General features: G+C 39.9%; 1 protein-coding gene across 16 annotated transcripts in view; it reads right to left on the bottom strand.

Moving 5' to 3' along the window:
• tacc2 (transforming, acidic coiled-coil containing protein 2) overlaps positions 1-14460 on the bottom strand; it is a 103702-nt gene extending 89242 nt beyond the window's left edge. For 3 of the 16 annotated variants that reach the window (XM_061910525.1, XM_061910519.1, XM_061910512.1), the window contains exon 1: positions 14126-14448. In XM_061910525.1, coding sequence (XP_061766509.1) covers positions 14126-14236 — 111 coding nt within the window. In that variant the 5' untranslated portion in view covers positions 14237-14448. Of the gene's footprint in view, positions 1-4146; positions 4280-6177; positions 6331-11464; positions 11559-14125 lie in introns of those variants that run through there. The other 13 variants (XM_061910521.1, XM_061910514.1, XM_061910523.1 and 10 more) reach the window with 11 other exon arrangements.
• Positions 14461-21020: the final 6560 nt, after the last annotated feature.

The following is a 21020-nucleotide window of genomic DNA, read 5'->3' on the forward strand; positions in this document are numbered from 1 at the left end:
CACTTCTTGACCCCCGGGAACGTGCTTTATCAGTATCATGCAGTGTTGCGCTTCGAAAAGCTGTGCACTAAAAATGTTTTCATTGTAGATTTTAATCCTGACTTGCCCAAAAAAAAAATCAGCACAGGTTGCTTCATTTGTTTTTGTTTTGTAGGTTAAAGTGTTTTATGGCCACTCAAGTTATTTTGGCATATTATTATTTTCTTTAAATTGATGCACTTTATAACTTGTCTGTTACAGACTACAGCATGTTAGTACATGCATGTTTTGTTGCAAGATGATCTATATTTTTCTTTTTCTTTTATTTAATGTTGAAAAGGACACAATGTTATGCAGGGGTATACTTTTATACAGCAACGATACTGGGGAGCGCAAAATATTTTTTTTCCCCTTTCTAACAGAAAACAATTTAGAAGCACTGTCTTTGATACAGTAGTTACTAGAAACAGGTTCTATTAGCAATCATTTCCATCACTATACTTAATTTAATATTTTTAGTTTCCATTTTCTATGTTCACTGCATGAAAATACACATATTTAAAATTTGAATATAATCTGATCATGCAACAAATATACTATGGATGGATGGCTGGATATTAATGTCATTGTACAAGTACGACAAAATATTGTTTAATATACACTGTATTACACTTTTTGTTAGGAATAAAATAAACCTTGAGTTATGATTCCAAAACATGTTATCCATCAATTTGTATGTTAAAAAAATCTAATAATCAGATGCATGCGAAACAGTATGAGGTGATTATACTATTATATACATATTTAATCACGGTTATACAGTGCATCCAGAAAGTATTGACAGTGATTTACTTTTTCAATATTGTGTTATGTTACAGCCTTCCAAAATGAAATAAATGCATTTTTGTGCTCAACATTCTGCAGACAATACATTTATAATTTATAAAAATTGAAATAATCACATTTACATAAGTATTCACAGCTTTTGTTCAATACTTTGTTGATGCATCGTTGGCAACAATTACAGCCTCGAGTCTTTTTGAATACAATGCCACAAACTTGGCACACCTATATCTTTGGACAGTTTCACCCATTCCTCTTTGCAGCACCTCTCAAGCCCTTTCAGGTTGGATGGGAATTGTTGGTTTTCATCCAGTATGTCTCTATACATTGCTGCTTTCATCTTAGTCTAGTCAAGGAGGTGACCAAGAACCCGATGGTCAGCGCTACAGCATTCCTCTGAGGATAGAGGAGAACCGTCCAGAAGGACAACCATTCCTGCAGCCATCCACCATTCAGGTCTGTAGGGTATAGTGACCAGATGGAACTCCTTCCTTAGTAAAAAGTTTGCCAAAATACACTTGAAAGACTCTCAGACCACGAGAAACAAAATGAGCTGGCTTGATGGGACAAAGATTGAACTTTTAGTTGTGAATGGTGGGTGTCATGTTTAGAGGAAACCAGGCACCGTTCATCACCAGGCCAATACCATCCCTAAAGTGAAGCATGGTGATGGCAGCATCATGCTGTGAGGATGTTTTCTGCAGCAGGAACTGGGAGAATAGTCATGATAGAGGGAAAGATGAATGCAGCAATGTACAGAGACATCCTGGATGAAAGCCAACACTTCCCATTCAAACTGATGGAGCTTGTTCTGAAAAGAGGAATGGGCAAAACTGTCGTAATATAGGTGTGCCGAGCTTGTGGCATCATATTCAAAAATACTTGAGGCTCTAATTGCTGCCAAAGGTGTGTCAAAGTATTGAGCATAGTCTGTCAATACTTATGTACTTGTGATTTATTTTTTGAATTTTGTAATACATTTGCAAATTTAAAAAAAAAGAAAGAACTTTTTACTCTGTCACTATGGGGTAATGTCTGTAGAATTCTGAGAACACTAAATGAATGTATTCCATTTTGGAATAGGGTTTTAACATACCAAAATGTGGAAAAAGTGAAGCATTGTAAATGTATGCTTTGGGAGGGGCCCTCTGAAGGTAGCCCTCAATGAAAACAAGTTTTACACCCTTGCTTTAACTAATAAGCAGTATTTTTTGAATGCTATACAACATTAAATCCGACTATGTAAGGGGGGCCTCAGCTCTTTAAGAGGCACATTTAATCTCTTTACGGTAATCCAAAATTCCATCTGAGTAGGGCTTGAATCACGTGGTAATGCTCCTATAGTTTCAAAAACATACAGATACTCTAGGCATAGAAAATAAGTTAGGATAATAAAAGCTGTAACGTGTTAGATTTCAGTGTTTAAATAAGTCCTTTATCTTTATTTGTTACATGGGACATTACACATTAATGAATTTATAACGTGTAAATGTGCCAGATTGTGGCCAAAAGCTAATTTCTATCTGTAGTCCCCGGCAGGTTGATGGTACACAAGGTCCACAAAAAAAAATGAAAAATTAGACGGCACCAACTTCAATGAAGCTTTAATACAAACACAGTTTCCATATGCGTTGGGAAATTGTGTTAGATGTAAATATAAACTGAATACAACGATTTGCAAATCATTTTCAACCCATATTCAGTTGAATATGCTACAAAGACAACATATTTGAAGTTAAAACTGATAAACATTTTTTTTTTTGTTGCAAATAATAATTAACTTTGGAATTTGATGCCAGCAACACGTGACAAAGAAGTTGCGAAAGGTGCCAATAAATACTGATAAAGTTGAGAAATGCTCATCAAACACTTATTTGGAACATCCCACAGGTGTGCAGGCTAATTGGGAACAGGTGGGTGCCATGATTGGGTATAAAAGCAGCTTCCATGAAATGCTAAGTAATTCACAAACAAGGATGGGGCGAGGGTCACCACTTTGTAAGCAAATTGTCAAACAGTTTTAAAACAACATTTCTCAACGAACTATTGCAAGGATTTTAGGACTTTTACCAGCTACGGTCCATAAAATCATCAAAAGGTTCAGAGAATCTGGAGAAATCACTGCACATAAGCGATAATTTTACGGACCTTTGATCCTTCAGGCGGTATTGCATCGAAAACCGACATCAGAGTGCAAAGGATATCACCACATGGGCTCTGGATCACTTCCTAAAGCCACTGTCAGTATCTACAGTTGATTGCTACATCTGTAAGAGCAAGTTAAAACTCTCCTATGCAAAGCGAAAGCCATTTATCAACAACACCAAGGAACGCCGCCGGTTTCGCTGGGCCCGAGCTCATCTAAAATGGACTGATGCAAAGTGGAAAAGTTTTTCTGTGGTCTGACGAGTCCACATTTCAAATTATATTTGGAAACTGTGGACGTGGTGTCCTCCGGAACAAAGACGAAAATAACCATCCGGATTGTTATAGGCGCGAAATTCAAAAGTCAGCATCTGTGATGGTATGGGGGTGTATTTGTGCCCAAGGCATGGGTAACTTACACATCTGTGAAGGCACCATTAATGCTGAAAGGTACATACAGGTTTTGGAGCAACGTATGTTGTCATCCGAGCAACGTTATCATGGACGCTCCTGCTTATTTCAGCAAGACAATGCCAAGCCACGTGTTACAACAGCGTGGCTTCGTAGTAAAAGAGTGCGGGTACTTTCCTGGCGCGCCTGCAGTCCAGACATGTCTCCCATCGAAAATTTGTGGCGCATTATGAAGCGTAAAATACGACAGCGGAGAACCCGGACTGTTGAACGACTGAAGCTCTACATAAAACAAGAATGGCAAAGAATTCCACTTTCAAAGCTTCAACAATTAGTCTCCTCAGTTCCCAAACGTTTATTGAGTGTTGTTAAAATAAAATATGATGTAACACAGTGGTGAACATGCCCTTTCCCAACTACTTTGGCACATGTTGCAGCCATGGAATTCTAAGTTAATTATAATTTGCAAAAAAAAAATCAAGCTTATGAGTTTGAATATCAAATATCTTGTCTTTGTAGTGCATTCAACTGAATATGGGTTGAAACGGATTTGCTAATCATTGTATTCCGTTTATATTTACATTTAACACAATTTCCCAACTCATATGGAAATGGGGTTTGTAGTTGTGAAAATGGTTAATTAGCTGTGTATTTAAAAGACGAAATCATTATATCAGCATAAAATGTTACTGATATTACTGTTATATTTGAGTATTAAAGTATAGTCCTATGCAAATAGCATCGCAGCAATATGGTGGCTTTTCTTACCAGAGCCTCAGTCGTGCTGCTCTCATTCCCCATCTCTCATCAGGCTGAGTGACTCAAGGACCCTCCAGGCCTTCCCAGACTCAACAGAGACACAAAATGTGCTGTGGACCGGAGATCTCTCAGTAGACTCCTTCTCCACAGGGTTAGAGCAGCAGACAGAGAATGGTACTGTAAGTATGTACAGTAGCTACACGTATGTTTTAGTGATTAGAAACGTATGGTGCCGTGCCTCATGCCACAGGGGTCAAAGTGCAGCCTCAACCTCCCCTAATGAACTCAAAGTCAAATATTGTATGAGCAGAAAATCACCTGCTATACTTAAAGCTGCACATACTGTCTTATTATAATTTAAGTGATATCTTAAGACCTCTCAGAAAGCTGCAGCATTATTATCTTTGTCAGAATGTGCTAGTGCGCTTAATGCCGTGGCTTCTATGTACATATAAGCCAAAATTGGACAGTATATCCGTTATAAGCGGACATTTGGTAAAGAATAGAAACACTTGTGCATTATACATATCAGATATTCTTTTACATTAATCGTGCAGCAATGCCGCTAGAACTGCAGGCGTTTATGATGGCTGATACTACTGAAAGAACGCTTCCACAAATAGCGAGCACTGACCTGAATGTGCAAGATTTTATAAATAAATGTGCGCTGGACTGTGCTTTTTTTTTTTTTTTCTTACTTACTTACAAACACCAGCAGTTAATTTTGCAATCTCATTTAATATGCCACGAGCTGTGCTCTGGTTTTACTAATATTGCTCTGTGACATTGGTCACAATAATAAACATAGTCCTAAACCAGGGGTAGGCAACCCGCGACTCTTTAGTGCCGCCCTAGTGGCTCTCTGGAGCTTTTTCAAAAATATATTAAAAATGGAAATGATGAGAGGAAAAAACATTTTTTTTGTTTCAATTTGGTTTCTGTAGGAGGACAAACATGACACAAACCTCCCTACTGGCTATAAAGCACACTGTTTATATTAAACATGCTTCACTGATTCGAGTATTTCGCGAGCGCCGTTTTGTCCTACTAGTTTTAGCGGTCCTTGAACTAACCCTAGTTTGTTTACATGTATAACTTTCTCCGACTTCCTAAGACGTGATTTATGCCACTTCTTTTTATGTCTCATTTTGTCCACCAAACTTATAATGTTGTGCATGAATGCACAAAGGTGAGTTTTGTTGATGTTATTGACTTACAGTATGCGGAGTAATCAGACATATTTGGTCACTGCATGACTGTAAGCTAATCGATTGTAACATGATATTTAGGCTAGCTATATGTACATATTGCATTACTATGCCTCAATTGTAGCTATATTTGAGCTCATTTAGTTTCCTTTAAGACCTAATAATTCAATTTATATCTGACGACACTATATCTGTATGTAATATGGCTTTTAATTTGTTGCGGGTCCAGACAGATTTGTTTTTGTATTTTTGGTCCAATATGGCTCTTTCAACATTTTGGGTTGCCGACCCCTGTCCTAAACCCATACTTCTCTGATAGCGTCATTGTACGTTTAAACTTTGGATATTGGACTGGATCTTCTTACATTGTGTTTATAAACATTACATGTTGTGGACGGTGTCATTATAGGACATTTATAAAATATGTGTTTTGTTTACTGTAGCATGGTAACACATCTCCACTTCTAGTCAGCCTGCCTGCTTGCTGTTTGGATGATAGGGGGATGTAATTTCAACCTCCAAGCCGTAATTGTTTGCGTACTTTACTTAGCGGTTGCAATTCATTTTTGTTTTTGTTTATTGGAAATGCAAATATAGCACACTAGTATTAAAAATGTAATTGACAATCCATTAAACAACATGGTGTGATATTTACTGCCCTTCACCGTAAACCTTCTGTTATGACAATATTCTTACAAAAGGATATCAGTTCGATCAACTCTGCAGTATTTAAAACACCAACATGTTCACCATAAGACAACACTAAAATGATTAAAAGAGCACAGATTGCATTTATCTTCATAGTCTCATCACAAATGAAATCAGCACTCACTCACCCCTGTTGGAATACATTTCTCGCCCAGGCTTGCACAAGCTCGTCCAGCCTGTTTACAGTCTGACTGAGGTCTGTTTCTATTCTGGCATTGCACGTGAAGTGAGTAGGTGGGGACACGGCGCTAAAACGGGGGCTGATAGGCGGCCCCGGGTTGAACGCTGCAGGGGACACGGACACAGTGGGGACGCGGTAGAAGGCAAGGAGGGGTGGGGGGACAGAACAAGAGCTGAGGACGTCATAACTGCTCCAAGTGGAAGTGAAAGGTCACCTGATTTTGACACACTCTGGAGTATTGCACTTTATCCTCTTAACACTGATAGTGCAGCACAAAGTCTTGTATTCAGTCAACGAGGGGTTGGGCAGCACGTCTCATGCAAGTTTAAACCTTAATCTTAGGGAATCAAACACGTTTATGCGAATCAACACAACTGGTCACTAAGATTTATTTTGATTATTAATTCTAAAATATCATGGTGACGATGCAGCAGGGCTATTCAACTAGCGGCCTGGTGTGTGGGGGTACTCCATAAAGGCCCCCCGAAGTCAGTTAAAAAAATCAGGAGACAAACATTTTTGCAGCATATTGTATATATTATAGAAGAATAAGCGGTAGAAAATGGATGGATGGATGGATATCAGTATATATCCTATACTGTATATCCATCCATCCATTTTCTATCGCTTATCACTTTCGGGGTCGCGGGGGCTGCTCGAGCCTATCTCAGTTACAATCGAGCGGAGGGCGGGGTACACCCTGGACAAGTCGCCACCTCATCGCAGGGCCAACACAGATAGACGGACAACATTCACACTCACATTCACACACTAGGGCCAATTTAGTGTTTCCAGGCAACATAATTGCCAACACTCCCGGATTTTCCGGGAGACTCCCGGAATTCAGCGCCTCTCCCGAAAACGCCCCCACGCCCCCTCCACCTCCATGCAGACCTGACTCAATGTTGTGACCCTCTTAAACAGGACAATACTGCCATCTACTGAACATAGAATAGAATGTAAATATATTCTACATTTAAGTGCAGTCAAGGAACATATGCATGAGGGAGTCTGTTCTGAAGCCCACAGTAAAGAGACGTAACTTCATCACGTCGCCTGGTTATTGACTCCAACCCAATATATTACACCGTCGACGAGCAAAATTAAGAAATACGCTTGCAAGTTCCAGAACGATTGGAAACAAGAATTTCAGTTTATCCAGGAGAGTTCAAAGGGGAAGAGGTATGTTGCCTGTAAATTTTGTAGAACAGACTTCTCCATTGAACACGGCGCCCGAACGGATATACTCAGCCATGAACGGTCGGCGAAGCACAAAGCGTCCGCTGCGCAGCATCGTTCACAACCCAGTATTATGGGCCACCTCGCAAAATGGAGACCGGATGGTGTAGCTTATGCTGAGACAAAGATGGCTATGCTGATAGCTGGAAGCAACATCCCGTTCTCATTAGCGGATGTCTACAACAAATCTGTGAAGGATGTTCCCGGATTCGGAGATCGCTCGCCAGTACGCAAATGGCAGAACAAAGGTTACTCAAATAGTGAAAGGTAAGTGTTGTTGGGTTTTTTTTAGTAACCAGCAAGCACAGTACAGTTAGTAGAACAACTGTGTTTTTATTACTGTGTATTTGATAGGTGCCGTGGGAAATTCAACTATTTATTTTATTTATATATATAATAAAATAAATATATATAGCTAGAATTCACAGAAAGTCAAGTATTTCATACATATAAATATATATATATATATTTATATATATATATATATATATATAAATGAAATTTATATTAAATACTCGAGTTGGTGAATTATAGGCCACCCCTCTTACCACGCGCCTTGCCCCAACCACGCCTCCGCCCCACCCCCGGCCACGCCCTCCACTCCCCACCCCCTACCTCCAGAAATCGGAGGTCTCAAGGTTGGCAAGTACGCCAATCAACCTATCCCAAAGGGCATGTTTTTGGAGGTGGGAGGAAGCCGGAGTAACCGGAGGGAACACACGCATTCACAGGGAAAACATGCAAACTCCACACAGAAAGATCCCGAGCGCAGGATCGAACCCTGGACTACTCAGGGTGAGTTTTTCCTTGCTCTCATGTGGGCTCTGTACCGAGGATGTCGTTGTGGTTTGTGCAGCCCTTTGAGACACTTGTGATTTAGGGCTTTATAAATAAACATTAATTGATTGATTGACTACTGACTGCATCTGAAGTAAACAAGCTACAGCAACACCTTTGTTACATAAATCTCATAATGAAAAGAATGTGTAAACTGACAAAAAGGAGAGGACTTAAAGGGGTGCCTTGAGGAACGCCTCAGTTATGTAAATCCCAAGTTAGGACCCCAGTGTTTATGTTTGCTAGCAAGGTTCAAATGTCAAAGCAAGGATGTGCCGATGTGTTTACAGTAAAAGCCCAAGTTCCTCGACGCAACAGGAGAACTCTGGAATTTGCTGCAAAAATGTTTGTCTTCCGAGTTTTGGCTTAAAGCATTAACACTTGATGCTAAACCAGGGGTGTCAAAGTCATTTTAGATGTGGGTCCACATGAAGACAAATCTACTCCCAAGTGGGCCGGACTGGTAAAATCACAGCATGATAACTTAAAAATAAAGAATACTTCAGATTGTTTTCTTTGTTTAAAAATAGAACAAGCACATTCTGAAAATGTACAAATTATAATGTTGTTTTTTTACACTTACATGTTGCGGTTAATAGTCGTTATTTATACTTTCTGAATGATGTATGTGATAATGGTCATCAGTCAACTCATTGGCGTTCATCTTCAATCTATCAAGATAAAAAAATGATATCAAAATCAAATTATAGGATGTTATTTATGTAGTTTGATCATTTTTGTCAAGTGATTTACTAACATCATGTGTTTTTTATTTTATTTTTTTACATATGTAGCATCTTCTACATCAGTGTTTTTCAACCACTGTGCCGCGGCACAGTACTGTGCCGTGAGATACGATCTGGTGTGCCGTGGGAGATGATCTAATTTCACCGATTTGGGGTAAAAAAAAATGTTTTTTTTGCAAACCAGTAATTGTAGTCTGCAAATGATGTGTTGTTGTTGAGTGTCAGGGTTGTCTAAAAATAACCGTGTAATAATCTCCCATATCAGTAGGTGGCAGCCGGTAGCTAATTGCTTTTTAGATGTTGGAAGCAGCAGGAGGCAGTGTGAAGGTAAAAATGTATTTAATGCTTGAACAAAAAAATAAACAAAAGGTGAGTGCCCCTAAGAAAAGGCATTGAAGCTTAGGGAAGGCTCAAACTGAACTACTAAGTAAACAAAACCAGAATGCTGGACGACAGCAAAGACTTACTGCGGAGCAAAGACGGCGTCCACAAAGTACATCCGTACATGACAATCAACAATGACCCCACAAAGAAGGATAATCCACCCATTTTTCTACCGGTTATTCCCTTCGGGGTCACGGGGGGCGCTGGAGCCTATCTCAGCTACAATCGGGCGAAAGGCGGCGTACACCCTGGACAAGCCGCCACCTCATCACAGGGTAAAAACTACTGAAATATTCTTGATTGCTAAAACAAAGTAGATGCGGGAAATATCACTCAAAGGAAGACATGATACTGCTGCAGGAAAATGCCCAAAAAATAGGAGCGCAAGACAAGAAGTAAAACACTACACACAGGAAATCCGCAAAAAATACCAAATAAATCAGGGTGTGATGTGACAGGTGGTGACAGTACACCTACTTTGAGACAAGAGCTATAGTGATACATGCGTGCTTATGCTTTAAAGTCATATCCAACAATTGCGGCGACGACTTTTTACTGTCAACTGAGTTTCGTTTTTTAGTGATTTCTGCCGGTGGTGTGCCTCCGCATTTTTCCAACGCAAAAAATGTGCCTAGGCTCAAAAAAGGTTGAAAAACTCTGATCTACATAGATACAAATAATTGTTATTACAACATCCAGTGGACACATTAAGAACAGCGGTTTTTTTTTTATTCAAGAATTTGGGCTCATTTTTATACTTAGCAAACTCATCCCGCGGGTCAGATATAACCTATTCGGACGAGGCCCGTGGGCCGTACGTTTGACACCCCTGCGCTAAACCTTTATTTTTTGGAAAGGGCCTTTTCGTTCCTGTATGACTAAGTATTCAACAAGGTCCAAGTTTTATGCGATTGGAATAGAAGACCTGTGCCTGTGTGGGTCACCAACCTTTTTGAAACCAAGAGCTACTTCTTGGGTACCGATTAATGCGAAGGGCTACCAGTTTGATACACACTTAAATAAATGTCCAGAAATAACCAATTTGCTCAATTTACCTTTGACTCCGTGTTATTATTAATAATTAATGATATTTATCTTTGTGGAAACACTGATCATCTTAATGATTTCTCACAATAAATATATATATATATAGAAACAGATACATATTTTTATAAATATATTTCGACTTTTTAAAATTCAAAATTCAGCCGAAAAAAAGAAGAGAAAAACTAGCTGATTAGAATCTTTTGGAAAAAAAATAAAAAAATAATTTATGGAACATCATTAGTAATTTTTCCTGATAAAGATTTATTTTAGAATTTTGATGACATGTTTTAAATAAGTTAAAATCTAATCTGCACTTTGTTAGAATATATAACAAATTGGACCAAGCTATATTTCTAACAAAGACAAATAATTTTTTTGAATTTTAATCATAATAAGTTTGAAGAAATATTTCACAAATATTCTTCGTTGAAAAAACAGAAGCTAAAATGAAGAATTAAATTAAAATGTATTTATTATTCTTTAAAATTAAAACAAATAAATTTACTTGAACATTTATTTAAATTGTCAGGAAAGTAGAGGGAGGAATTTAAAAGGTAAAAAGGTATATGTGTTTAAAAATCCGAAAATAATTTTTAAGGTTGTATTTTTTCTCTAAAATTGTCTTTCTGAAAGTTATAAGGAGCAAAGTAAAACAAATTATGAATTTATTTAAACAAGTGAAGACCAAGTCTTTAAAATATTTTCTTGGATTTTCAATTAAAAATGTCGAGCAAAGCGAGACCAGTTTGCTAGTAAATAAATACAATTTAAAAAATAGAGGCAGCTCACTGGTAAGTGCTGCCATTTGAGCTATTTTTAGAACAGGCCAGCGGGCAACTCATCTGGTCCTTACGGGCTACCTGGTGCTTGTGGGCACCGCGTTGGTGACCCCTGCCTTAGACCCTTTCAGATCCAAAACAACTGACCTATGAACATTCTCCTCTGACAATATTCCGACATCTTGCAGAAAGTCTTACCGTGCACAAGACTGGAGGCTTTTCTCTACTTTCTGGTGTAAAACATCTCATCCAGAACCATTACGTCTTTTTTCAATGGAGCCTCCATCAAGTCTGTACAGGAGAATCTCTTGTTAAGATGTATGCAAATCCACAGTTAGCCAGTTTTTCTCTTCTTTTTTTCGGCTGAATTTTGAATTTTAAAGAGTCGAAATATATTTATAAAAATATGTATCTGTTTCTATATACATATATATTGTGAGAAATCATTAAAATGATCAGTGTTTTTACAAAGATAAATATCATTAATTATTAATATTGTCAGAAGAGAATGTTAATAGGTCAGTGGTTTTGGATCTGAAAGGGTCTAAGGCAGGGGTCAGCAACGCGATGCCCGCGGGGACCGGGTAGCCCGTAACCACCAGATAAGTCGCCCGATGGCCTGTTCTAAAAATAGCTCAAATAGCAGCACTTACCAGTGAGCTGCCTCTATTTTTTTAAAATTGTATTTATTAGGGGTGTGGGAAAAAATCGATTCGAATACAAATCAAATCGTTTACGTTGTGCGATTCAGAATCGATTCTCATTTTTTTTAAATCTTTTTTTTTTTTTAATCAATCCAACAAACCACTACACAGCAATACCATAACAATGCATTCCAATTCCAAAACCAAACCTGACCCAGCAACACTCAGAACTGCAATAAACAGAGCAATTGAGAGGAGACAAACACGACACAGAACAAACCAAAAGTAGTGAAACAAAAATGAATATTGTCAAAAACAGTATCAATATTAGTTATAATTTCAGCATAACAGTGATTAAAAATCCCCCATTGACATTATCATTAGACATTTATTAAAAAAAAATAGTGTCACAGTGGCTTACACTTGCATGGCATCTCATAAGCTTGACAACACACTGTGTCTAATATTTTCACAAAGATAAAATAAATCATATTTTTGGTTCGTTTAATAGTTAAAACAGATTTACATTATTGCAATCAGTTAATAAAACATTGTCCTTTACAATTATAAAAGCTTTTTTTTTTTTTTTTAAATCTACTACTCTGCTTGCATGTCAGCAGACTGGGGTAGATCCTACTGAAATCCTATGTATTGAATGAATACAGAATCCTTTTAAATCGGAAAAATATAGTTTTTGAATCGAGAATTGAATCGAATCGAAAAAATCGATATATTATCAAATCGTGACCCCAAGAATCGATATTGAATCGAATCGTGGGACACCCAAAGATTCACAGCCCTAATATATATTCACTAGCAAGCTCGTCTCGCTTTGCTCGACATTTTTAATTCTGAGAGAGACAAAACTCAAATAAACTCAATTTGAAAATCCAAGCAAATATTTTAAAGACTTGGTCTTTACTTGAGAATCAGCACCTCCAAGTCCGAGTCCATGGTTCTCGCCCGAAAAATGGTGGAATGCCATCTCCGGGTTGGGGAGGAGACCCTGCTCCAAGTGGAGGAGTTCAAGTACCTAGGAGTCTTGTTCACGAGTGAGGGAAGAGTGGATCGTGAGATCGACAGGCGGATCGGTGCGGCGTCTTCAGTAATGCGGACGTTGTACCGATCCGTTGTGGTGAAGAAGGAGCTGAGCCGGAAGGCAAAGCTCTCAATTTACCGGTCGATCTACGTTCCCATCTTCACCTATGGTCATGAGCTTTGGGTCATGACCGAAAGGATAAGATCACGGGTACAAACGGCCGAAATGAGTTTCCTCCGCCGTGTGGTGGGGCTCTCCCTTAAAGATAGGGTGAGAAGCTCTGCCATCCGGGAGGAACTCAAAGTAAAGCTGCTGCTCCTTCACATCGAGAGGAGCCAGATGAGGTGGTTCGGGCATCTGGTCAGGATGCCACCCGAACGCCTCCCAAGGGAGGTGTTTGGGGCATGTCCAACCGGTAGGAGGCCACGGGGAAGACCCAGGACACGTTGGGAAGACTGTGCGTCCCGGCTGGCCTGGGAACGCCTCGGGATCCCCCGGGAAGAGCTAGACGAAGTGGCTGGGGAGAGGGAAGTCTGGGTTTCCCTGCTTAGGCTGCTGCCCCCGCGACCCGACCTCGGATAAGCGGAAGAAGATGGATGGATGGATGGGTCTTAACTTGTTTAAATAAATTCATATTTTTTTTTACTTTGCTCCTTATAACTTTCAGAAAGACAACTTTAGAGAAAAAATACAACCTTAAAAATGATTTTAGGATTTTTATACCAAGATCCAACATCCAACATCTTTCAGAAAGTCTCACCGTGCACAAGACTGGAGGCTTTTCTCTACTTTCTGGTGTAAAATATCTCATCAAGAACCATTAGGTCTTTTTTCAATGGAGCCTCGATCAAGTCTGTACAGGAGAATCTCTTGTTAAGATGTATGCAAATCCACAGTTCCCCACCTGTAACTTTCAGGCATTATCGTGTCCAAATAATGGCAGTACTAAGATTTCAACAGACATGACCACAAACGGTTAAATATTTACCCTCAATTAATTTATCAGTGAGGGAACTCCATTCAGCTGCCTTCCATTATTTCGCCTCATCTCCCCCTGGCTTCCCCACAGCTGATGTCGCCTTTCCTCCAACACAACCCTCAGTCTTCGCCTTTGAAATACCACACGAGAGCACCGTCTATTCTCCGCTGGCAACACAGAAATACATTTCCATTTACCCGTCTGTGTGAAATTCCGATGCAGCCCCCCATCCTGTATTCCATGTCCTCCTGTGGCGAAGTGACTCTGGCACTACATGGCTGGCAGAGGACCCTTCTGCAGAACTGCATCCTTGTTGTCGTTCAGCCACAGCATCGCAGAGGCAGCAAGATCCCTGCGTGCCTGAGTGACTAACACATGCACTGCATTGCCTGCGGTGTGTTTGTTCCAGCCATCATTATGTAAAAAAAAAATAATAAAAATAATCTACATTACAAAAAAAAAATCTACATTATGTAAGGAATCCGACCTAATTAAATGAGCGTGAGACGATAAGGGATGCTTTCCAGCCTCATCCAGGGATGAGCACAGGAAGGCACAGCTTCGGAGGGGAAAATACACGGGGGGTAGGGGGGGGGGGAGAAATAGGGAGCCTGTCTCTTTAAATGGACCTAAAGGCAGAAAAATGATGGCAGCACTACATCATCATCAGATGCAGTCAGCCTCATACCCAATACGTATCATTTTTTGTATACTTTTTTTTTTTTTTAACAGCTACCGCACAATTCCATCCATCTTATTCCGCTTATCCAAGGTCGGGTCGCGGGGGCAGCAGCCTAAGCAGGGAAACCCAGACTTCCCTCTCCCCAGCCACTTCGTCTAGCTCTTCCAGGGGGGATCCCGAGGCGTTCCCAGGCCAGCTGGGAGACATAGTCTTCCCAACGTGTCCTGGGTCTTCCTCGTGGCCTCCTACTGGAACGTCACACAGTTCTAAATGTAAAACTATAAAAAACTGTTTAAACTTAATCCTTCGAGAAACAATTTTGAATCTGAATAAACAACTAGATCAGGGGTCGGGAACCTTTTTGGCTGATAGAGCCAAGAAGCCAAATATTTCAAAACATATTTACGTAAGATCAATCAATCAATCAATGTTTACTTATCTAGCCCTAAATCACTAGTGTCTCAAAGGGCTGCACAAACCACCACGACATCCTAGGTAGGCCCACATAAGGGCAAGGAAAACTCACACCCAGTGGGACGTCGATGACAATGATGACTATGAGAACCTTGGAGAGGAGGAAAGCAATGGATGTCGAGCGGGTCTAACATGATACTGTGAAAGTTCAATCCACAATGGATCCAACACAGTCGCGAGAGTCCAGTCCAAAGCGGATCCAACACAGCAGCGAGAGTCCCATTCACAGCGGAGCCAGCAGGAAACCATCCCAAGCGGAGGCGGATCAGCAGCGCAGAGATGTCCCCAGCCGATACACAGGCAAGCAGTACATGGCCACCGGATCGGACCGGACCCCCTCCACAAGGGAGAGTGGGACATAGAAGAAAAAGAAAAGAAACAGCAGATCAACTGGTCTAAAAAGGGAGTTTATTTAAAGGCTAGAGTATACAGATGATTTTAAGGTGAGACTTATCATTAAAAAGAGCCATAAAATATTTTTCTAACACTGAACACAACTAAAAGCGTGCCTTTTTAAGTAAGACCAACATTTCTAGAGTATAATAGGTCTCTTACTCTTTGCAATTACATTGTTATTATGAAGCGAATTGTGTAGGGGGCGTGGCCTGCAGGCCTGCAACGAAGCGGGGTGTGCCAGGAACGGCCTCGAAATCAGCGACAGGTGCGCAAAAGGCCAACCTGGGCCTTGTTATCTAATCACCTGTCACTCTGTTATAAGCAGCAGCCAGGAGGAGAGACGGGGTTGGGGCTGGAGCCAGAGCGCAAGCGAGAACAAAAGAGAAAAACACAATTGCTGGAAAGCAACTGAGAGACTTTTTGAAAAATAAAACAATATTGTAACCCTGAAACAGGCTCTCATGTCGGTGCTTGGTGGTCTGAAGAACCCTCAGGAGGGCAAACCCCACATGAACCAATAATAAATAAATGACTTCTTACCATTAACGCAACTTCTTGAACATAAAAAAGCATGAGAGTGTTTTATATTTTGAACGTTATTTTTAACACTGATTACAAGTGGGATTATTCATTACTTATCGTGTTAAGCGATGTCAGCTCAGATTTATCTGAGAGCCATAGGTTCCCTACCCCTGAACTAGATGAACCGTGTGAATGCTTCAATGCTGAAGTTGAACTGAAATGTTGATAGAATGTGGTATATAACTTAGATTTATATCGCGCTTTTCTAAACACTCAAAGCACTCACAGAGAATAGTGGGACTCAACATTCATTCACACATTGGTGGTGGTAAGCTACACCAGTAACCACAGCTGCCCTGGGGTAGACTGACGGAAGCGTGGCTGCCAGTTTGCGCCTACGGCCCCTCCGGCCACCCCCTGTCATTCATTCACCAGTGTGAGCGGCACCGGAGGGCAAAGGGTGAAGTGTCCTGCCCAAGGACACAACGACAGCAATTTTTTGGATGTCAATAGGTGGGAAGCGAACCTGCAACCCTCAGGTTTCTGGCCGGCTGCTCTACCCACTATGCCATGCCACCCCTGAATGTATGGATGTAAGAATAGTTTGAATGTTGAAGAGTTTGAATTTCCAGGAAAACCGGGAATTTGGTTTGGAACTTGGGAAAGTGTTAGTTGAATGAGTGGAATGGTTTGAATTGGTTGGAAAATGTGGGAACTGGGACAGCGTGGCGCAGTGGGAGAGTGGCCGTGCGCAATCCGAGGGTCTCTGGTTCAATCCCCACCTAGAACCAACCTCATCACGTCCGTTGTGTCCTTGAGCAAGACACTTCACCCTTGCTCCTGATGGGTGCTGGTTAGCTGCCTTGCATGGCAGCTCCCTCCATCAGTGTGTGAATGTGTGTGTGAATGGGTAAATGTGGAAGTAGTATCAAAGCGCTTTGAGTACCTTGAAGGTAGAAAAGCGCTATACAAGTACAACCCGTTTAAAAATGGATAATTCATTTTGAATGGGGAAAATGTCCCTGAAAACGGGGAATTATAGGGAATCCGTGGTTTTTTTTTTTTTTTTTACAATTGTTGAAAGGGAGCACAAAATTCCTAAACAGGCTGGATATTTTTAAGTTGGAACGGTTTGAATCAGGGCTTCACGGTGGCAGAGGGGTTAGTGCATCTGCCTCACAATACAAAGGTCCTGCAGTCCTGGGTTCAAATCCAGGCTCGGGATCTTTCTGTGTGGAGTTTGCATGTTCTCCCCGTGAATGCGTGGGTTCCCTCCGGGTACTCCGGCTTCCTCCCACTTCCAAAGACATGCACCTGGGGATAGGTTGATTGGCAACACTAAATTGGCCCTAGTGTGTGAATGTGAGTGTCAGTGTTGTCTGTCTATCTGTGTTGGCCCTGCGATGAGGTGGCGACTTGTCCAGGGTGTACCCCGCCTTCCGCCCGATTGTAGCTGAGATAGGCGCCAGCGCCGCCCGCGACCCCGAAAGGGAATAAGCGGTAGGAAATGGATGGATGGATGGATGGATGGATTTGAATCAGATAAAACATTTGGGAGTTGTGTAACTTTGAATAATGTGCCATTATTTTCAATGGGAATTTCATGGAAATTAGGGAAAACAGGGAATTTTCTTGAAAAATGCTAAAAAACTTGAATGTTCTAAATGCCTTTAAATGGTTGGTGTTGAAATTTTTCAAAACGGTTCAAGAAATGTTGAAGTGGTAACATGTTGAATTGAGAAATGGTATTACGGAATTTCTGGAATCTTTCCAGTTAAAAAAAAAAAAAAAACTTAGGTTTTTGTTCTGATTAAGAGGGATAATTTGACGGTGGAACAGTTGAAATGTGTTGAAGAGTGTGAAAGGAGTAGTCGCCAGAAAAAAAGGGTGGAAATAGGGCTTTGGAAAACCAGGAATTCTGGAAAATCTTGGACTTTTTTTGAATTTGGAAAAAGGTAGATTAATTTTCCAGGATGGTGAAATGTGTTGAAGGTGGAATGATATGAATCGTTTGAAAATTGTGAAAATGGTGAAAGTTTGAAAAATGTCCAATTCATTTTGAATGGGAAAAACGTCCCAGAGTACCTGGATTTCTGGGAAATCTGGGAATTTTTGGACTTGGGGCTAAACTGTCTGAATTTAGAACGCTTTGATTCAGGTGAAAAATGTGGAAGGTAGAGCGCGCCACAATCTGGAAAAGTAGCCGTTCCAACTTCAAACTGTTCAGCCTATTCGGGAATCGCGGGCTTTCACTTGACAAATTCCCCAAAATCCCAGATTTCCCAGAATTCCAGGTTTTTGGGGACATTTTTCAAACTTCCACCATTTGCACATTTTCAACCTATTTAAACCATTCCACCTTCGACATATTCTACCATCCTGGACATTCAAACTATTATTTTTCCATTTAAAAAAAATTCCAGGAATTCTTTTTTTTTTTTTTTAACTCTTTTTTGACCTTTTTTCTGGCGACTACCGGTACTCCTTTCACATTTTTCAACCCACTTCAACGGTTCCACCCTACAAACATTCTCCTTAATCAGGACAAAATCTAAGTTAATTTATCGAACTGGAGAAATTTCCGGTTTTCCTGAAATTCCTTAATACCATTTCTCAATTAAAAATGTCAGGTCTTCAACATTTCTCGACCGATTAGAAAAATTCCAACATTAACCATTTCAACTCATCCATACTATTCAGGTTTTTTAATATTTTCAACAAAATTCCAAATTTTCCCGAAATTCCAAAATGTTTGTGAAATTCCATTTCAATGGGACATTCTTCAAATGTCCACAACTCCCACATTTTTCATCTGATTCAAACGGTTACAATTTCAAAATATTCAGACTGTTTGGGAATTGTGTGCATTTATAAAATTATTCCTGGATTTCTTCAGGAATTGCTTCATCTAGTTGTGTAATCTTGTTCAAAGTAAAGATGAAAACTTACAACGGCTTTGACTTTTTATGCAGGGGTGCCAAAAAATTGAGGGCCTCATCGCAGCAATTACTGCAGAGGGTCGCATTTTTTTAATTAATTCAGGCTAGCGGGTAATAACCTGAGATTCATCATGATAAATCAAAATTCAAGTGTGATGCATCTGATTTTTTTAAATACATAATTTGATAGCACTAATAAATGCATAATCACCTCATGATATTATTACACTGATTAATTTGATTATTACATATTTTATGTACAAATTGATGCATAACTTGCTTTGAAATCATAAATAAAGGTTACAACCAGATATTTATTTTCATCAATGCAAACATTATTCTGGTAATACAGTATGTATGAATATATTTGGCATGGCCAGATATCAGAGTTGTTTGTTTCTGTCAAAATTTAAAGGACAAATGCATTTAGTTAAAAAAAAAAAAAAGACCCACATTTGTTTCAGGCTTTCGCAGGCCACACAAAGTGATGTGGCGTGCCAGATCTGGCCCACAGGCATTGAGTTTGACACCTGTGCCTCACAGTATTGGCAATCTGGTTGAGGCAAAGATTTTTAAAAAAAATTTGTCCGACCAATTGTTTTTTTGTTTTAATTTGTCATTTTAACATACTCATGTTAGGGTGGGTTTCTTTTGAACTTTAAATGTAGGTATTTGTACATATGGTGAAACTCAATAAAGTGGGGTATCGTGCAAAAGTTCACTCATGTCAGCAATTGAACTTCAAATGTGAAGCTAATATGTGATTTAAATTCGTTACATGCAAAGTAAGATGTCAAGCCTTTGTTAGAATTTTGATGATCATGACTAACAGTAAAAGGCCTACTGAAATGAGATTTTCTTATTTAAACAGGGATAGCAGGTCCATTCTATGTGTCTTACTTGATCATTTCGCGATATTGCCATATTTTTGCTGAAAGGATTTAGTAGAGAACATCGACGATAAAGTTTGCAACTTTTGGTGCTGATCAAAAAGCCTTGCCTTTACCGAAAGTCACAGACGATGACGTCACAAGGGTGAGGGCTCCTCACGTCCCCACATTGTCTATAATGGGAGCCTCCAGCAGCAAGAGCTATTCGGACCGAGAAAACGACAGTTTCCCCATTATTTTGAGCGAGGATGAAAGATTTGTGGATGATGATATTGATAGCGAAGGACTAGAAAAAAAAATAGAAAAAAAATAAAGTTAAAAAAAAAGGCGATTGCATTGGCACGGATTTAGATGTTTTTAGGCACATTTACCGGGATAATTCTGGGAAATCCCTTATCTTTCTGTTGTGTTGCTAGCGTTTTAGTGAGATTAAATAGTACCTGATAGTCGGAGGGGTGTGTCCACGGGTGTCTTGAGGCCAGTGTCTGAGGTAAGTCGACAGCAGATACAAGGACGGCGCAAACTCCACAGATCTCCGATAAAAGGCGACTTTTTAACACAATTTTCTCACCGAAAACTGCCGGTTGACATGTAGTCGTGATCCATGTTCGCTTGACCGCTCTGGTCCATAGTAAAGCTTCACCTCGGGGAATTTTAAACAAGGAATCACCGTGTGTTTGTGTGGCTAAAGGCTAAAGCTTCCAACCTCCATCTGTCCACTTTGACTTTTCCATTTTTAATTGAACAAATTGCAAAAGATTCAGCAACACAGATGTCCAGAATACTGTTTAATTGCGCGATAAAAAGAGACGACTTGTAGCCGCAAATGGTGCTGCGCTAATATTTCCTCTACAGTCCGTGACGTCACGCGCACGCTTCATCATTCCGCTACGTTTTCAACAAGAAAATCCGCGGGAAATTTAAAATTGCAATTTAGTAAACTAAACCGGCCGTATTGGCATGTGTTGCAATGTTAATATTTCATCATTGACATATAAACTATCAGACTGCGTGGTCGGTAGTAGTGGGTTTCAGTAGGCCTTTAAAGAAAACCCCAAATGTTCTAAGATTTTCATAACCTGTAATCCTTAATCATCAAAATTATATTTACATCAAAAGAAGGCTTGAAAAATCTTGAGTTGCATGTTATGAGTTTGTCATTTTAGTTTCACCTTGTAAATCTAATTGC

Source organism: Nerophis ophidion, linkage group LG09, assembly GCF_033978795.1.
Source record: "Nerophis ophidion isolate RoL-2023_Sa linkage group LG09, RoL_Noph_v1.0, whole genome shotgun sequence".
Taxonomy (NCBI): Eukaryota; Metazoa; Chordata; class Actinopteri; order Syngnathiformes; family Syngnathidae; genus Nerophis; species Nerophis ophidion.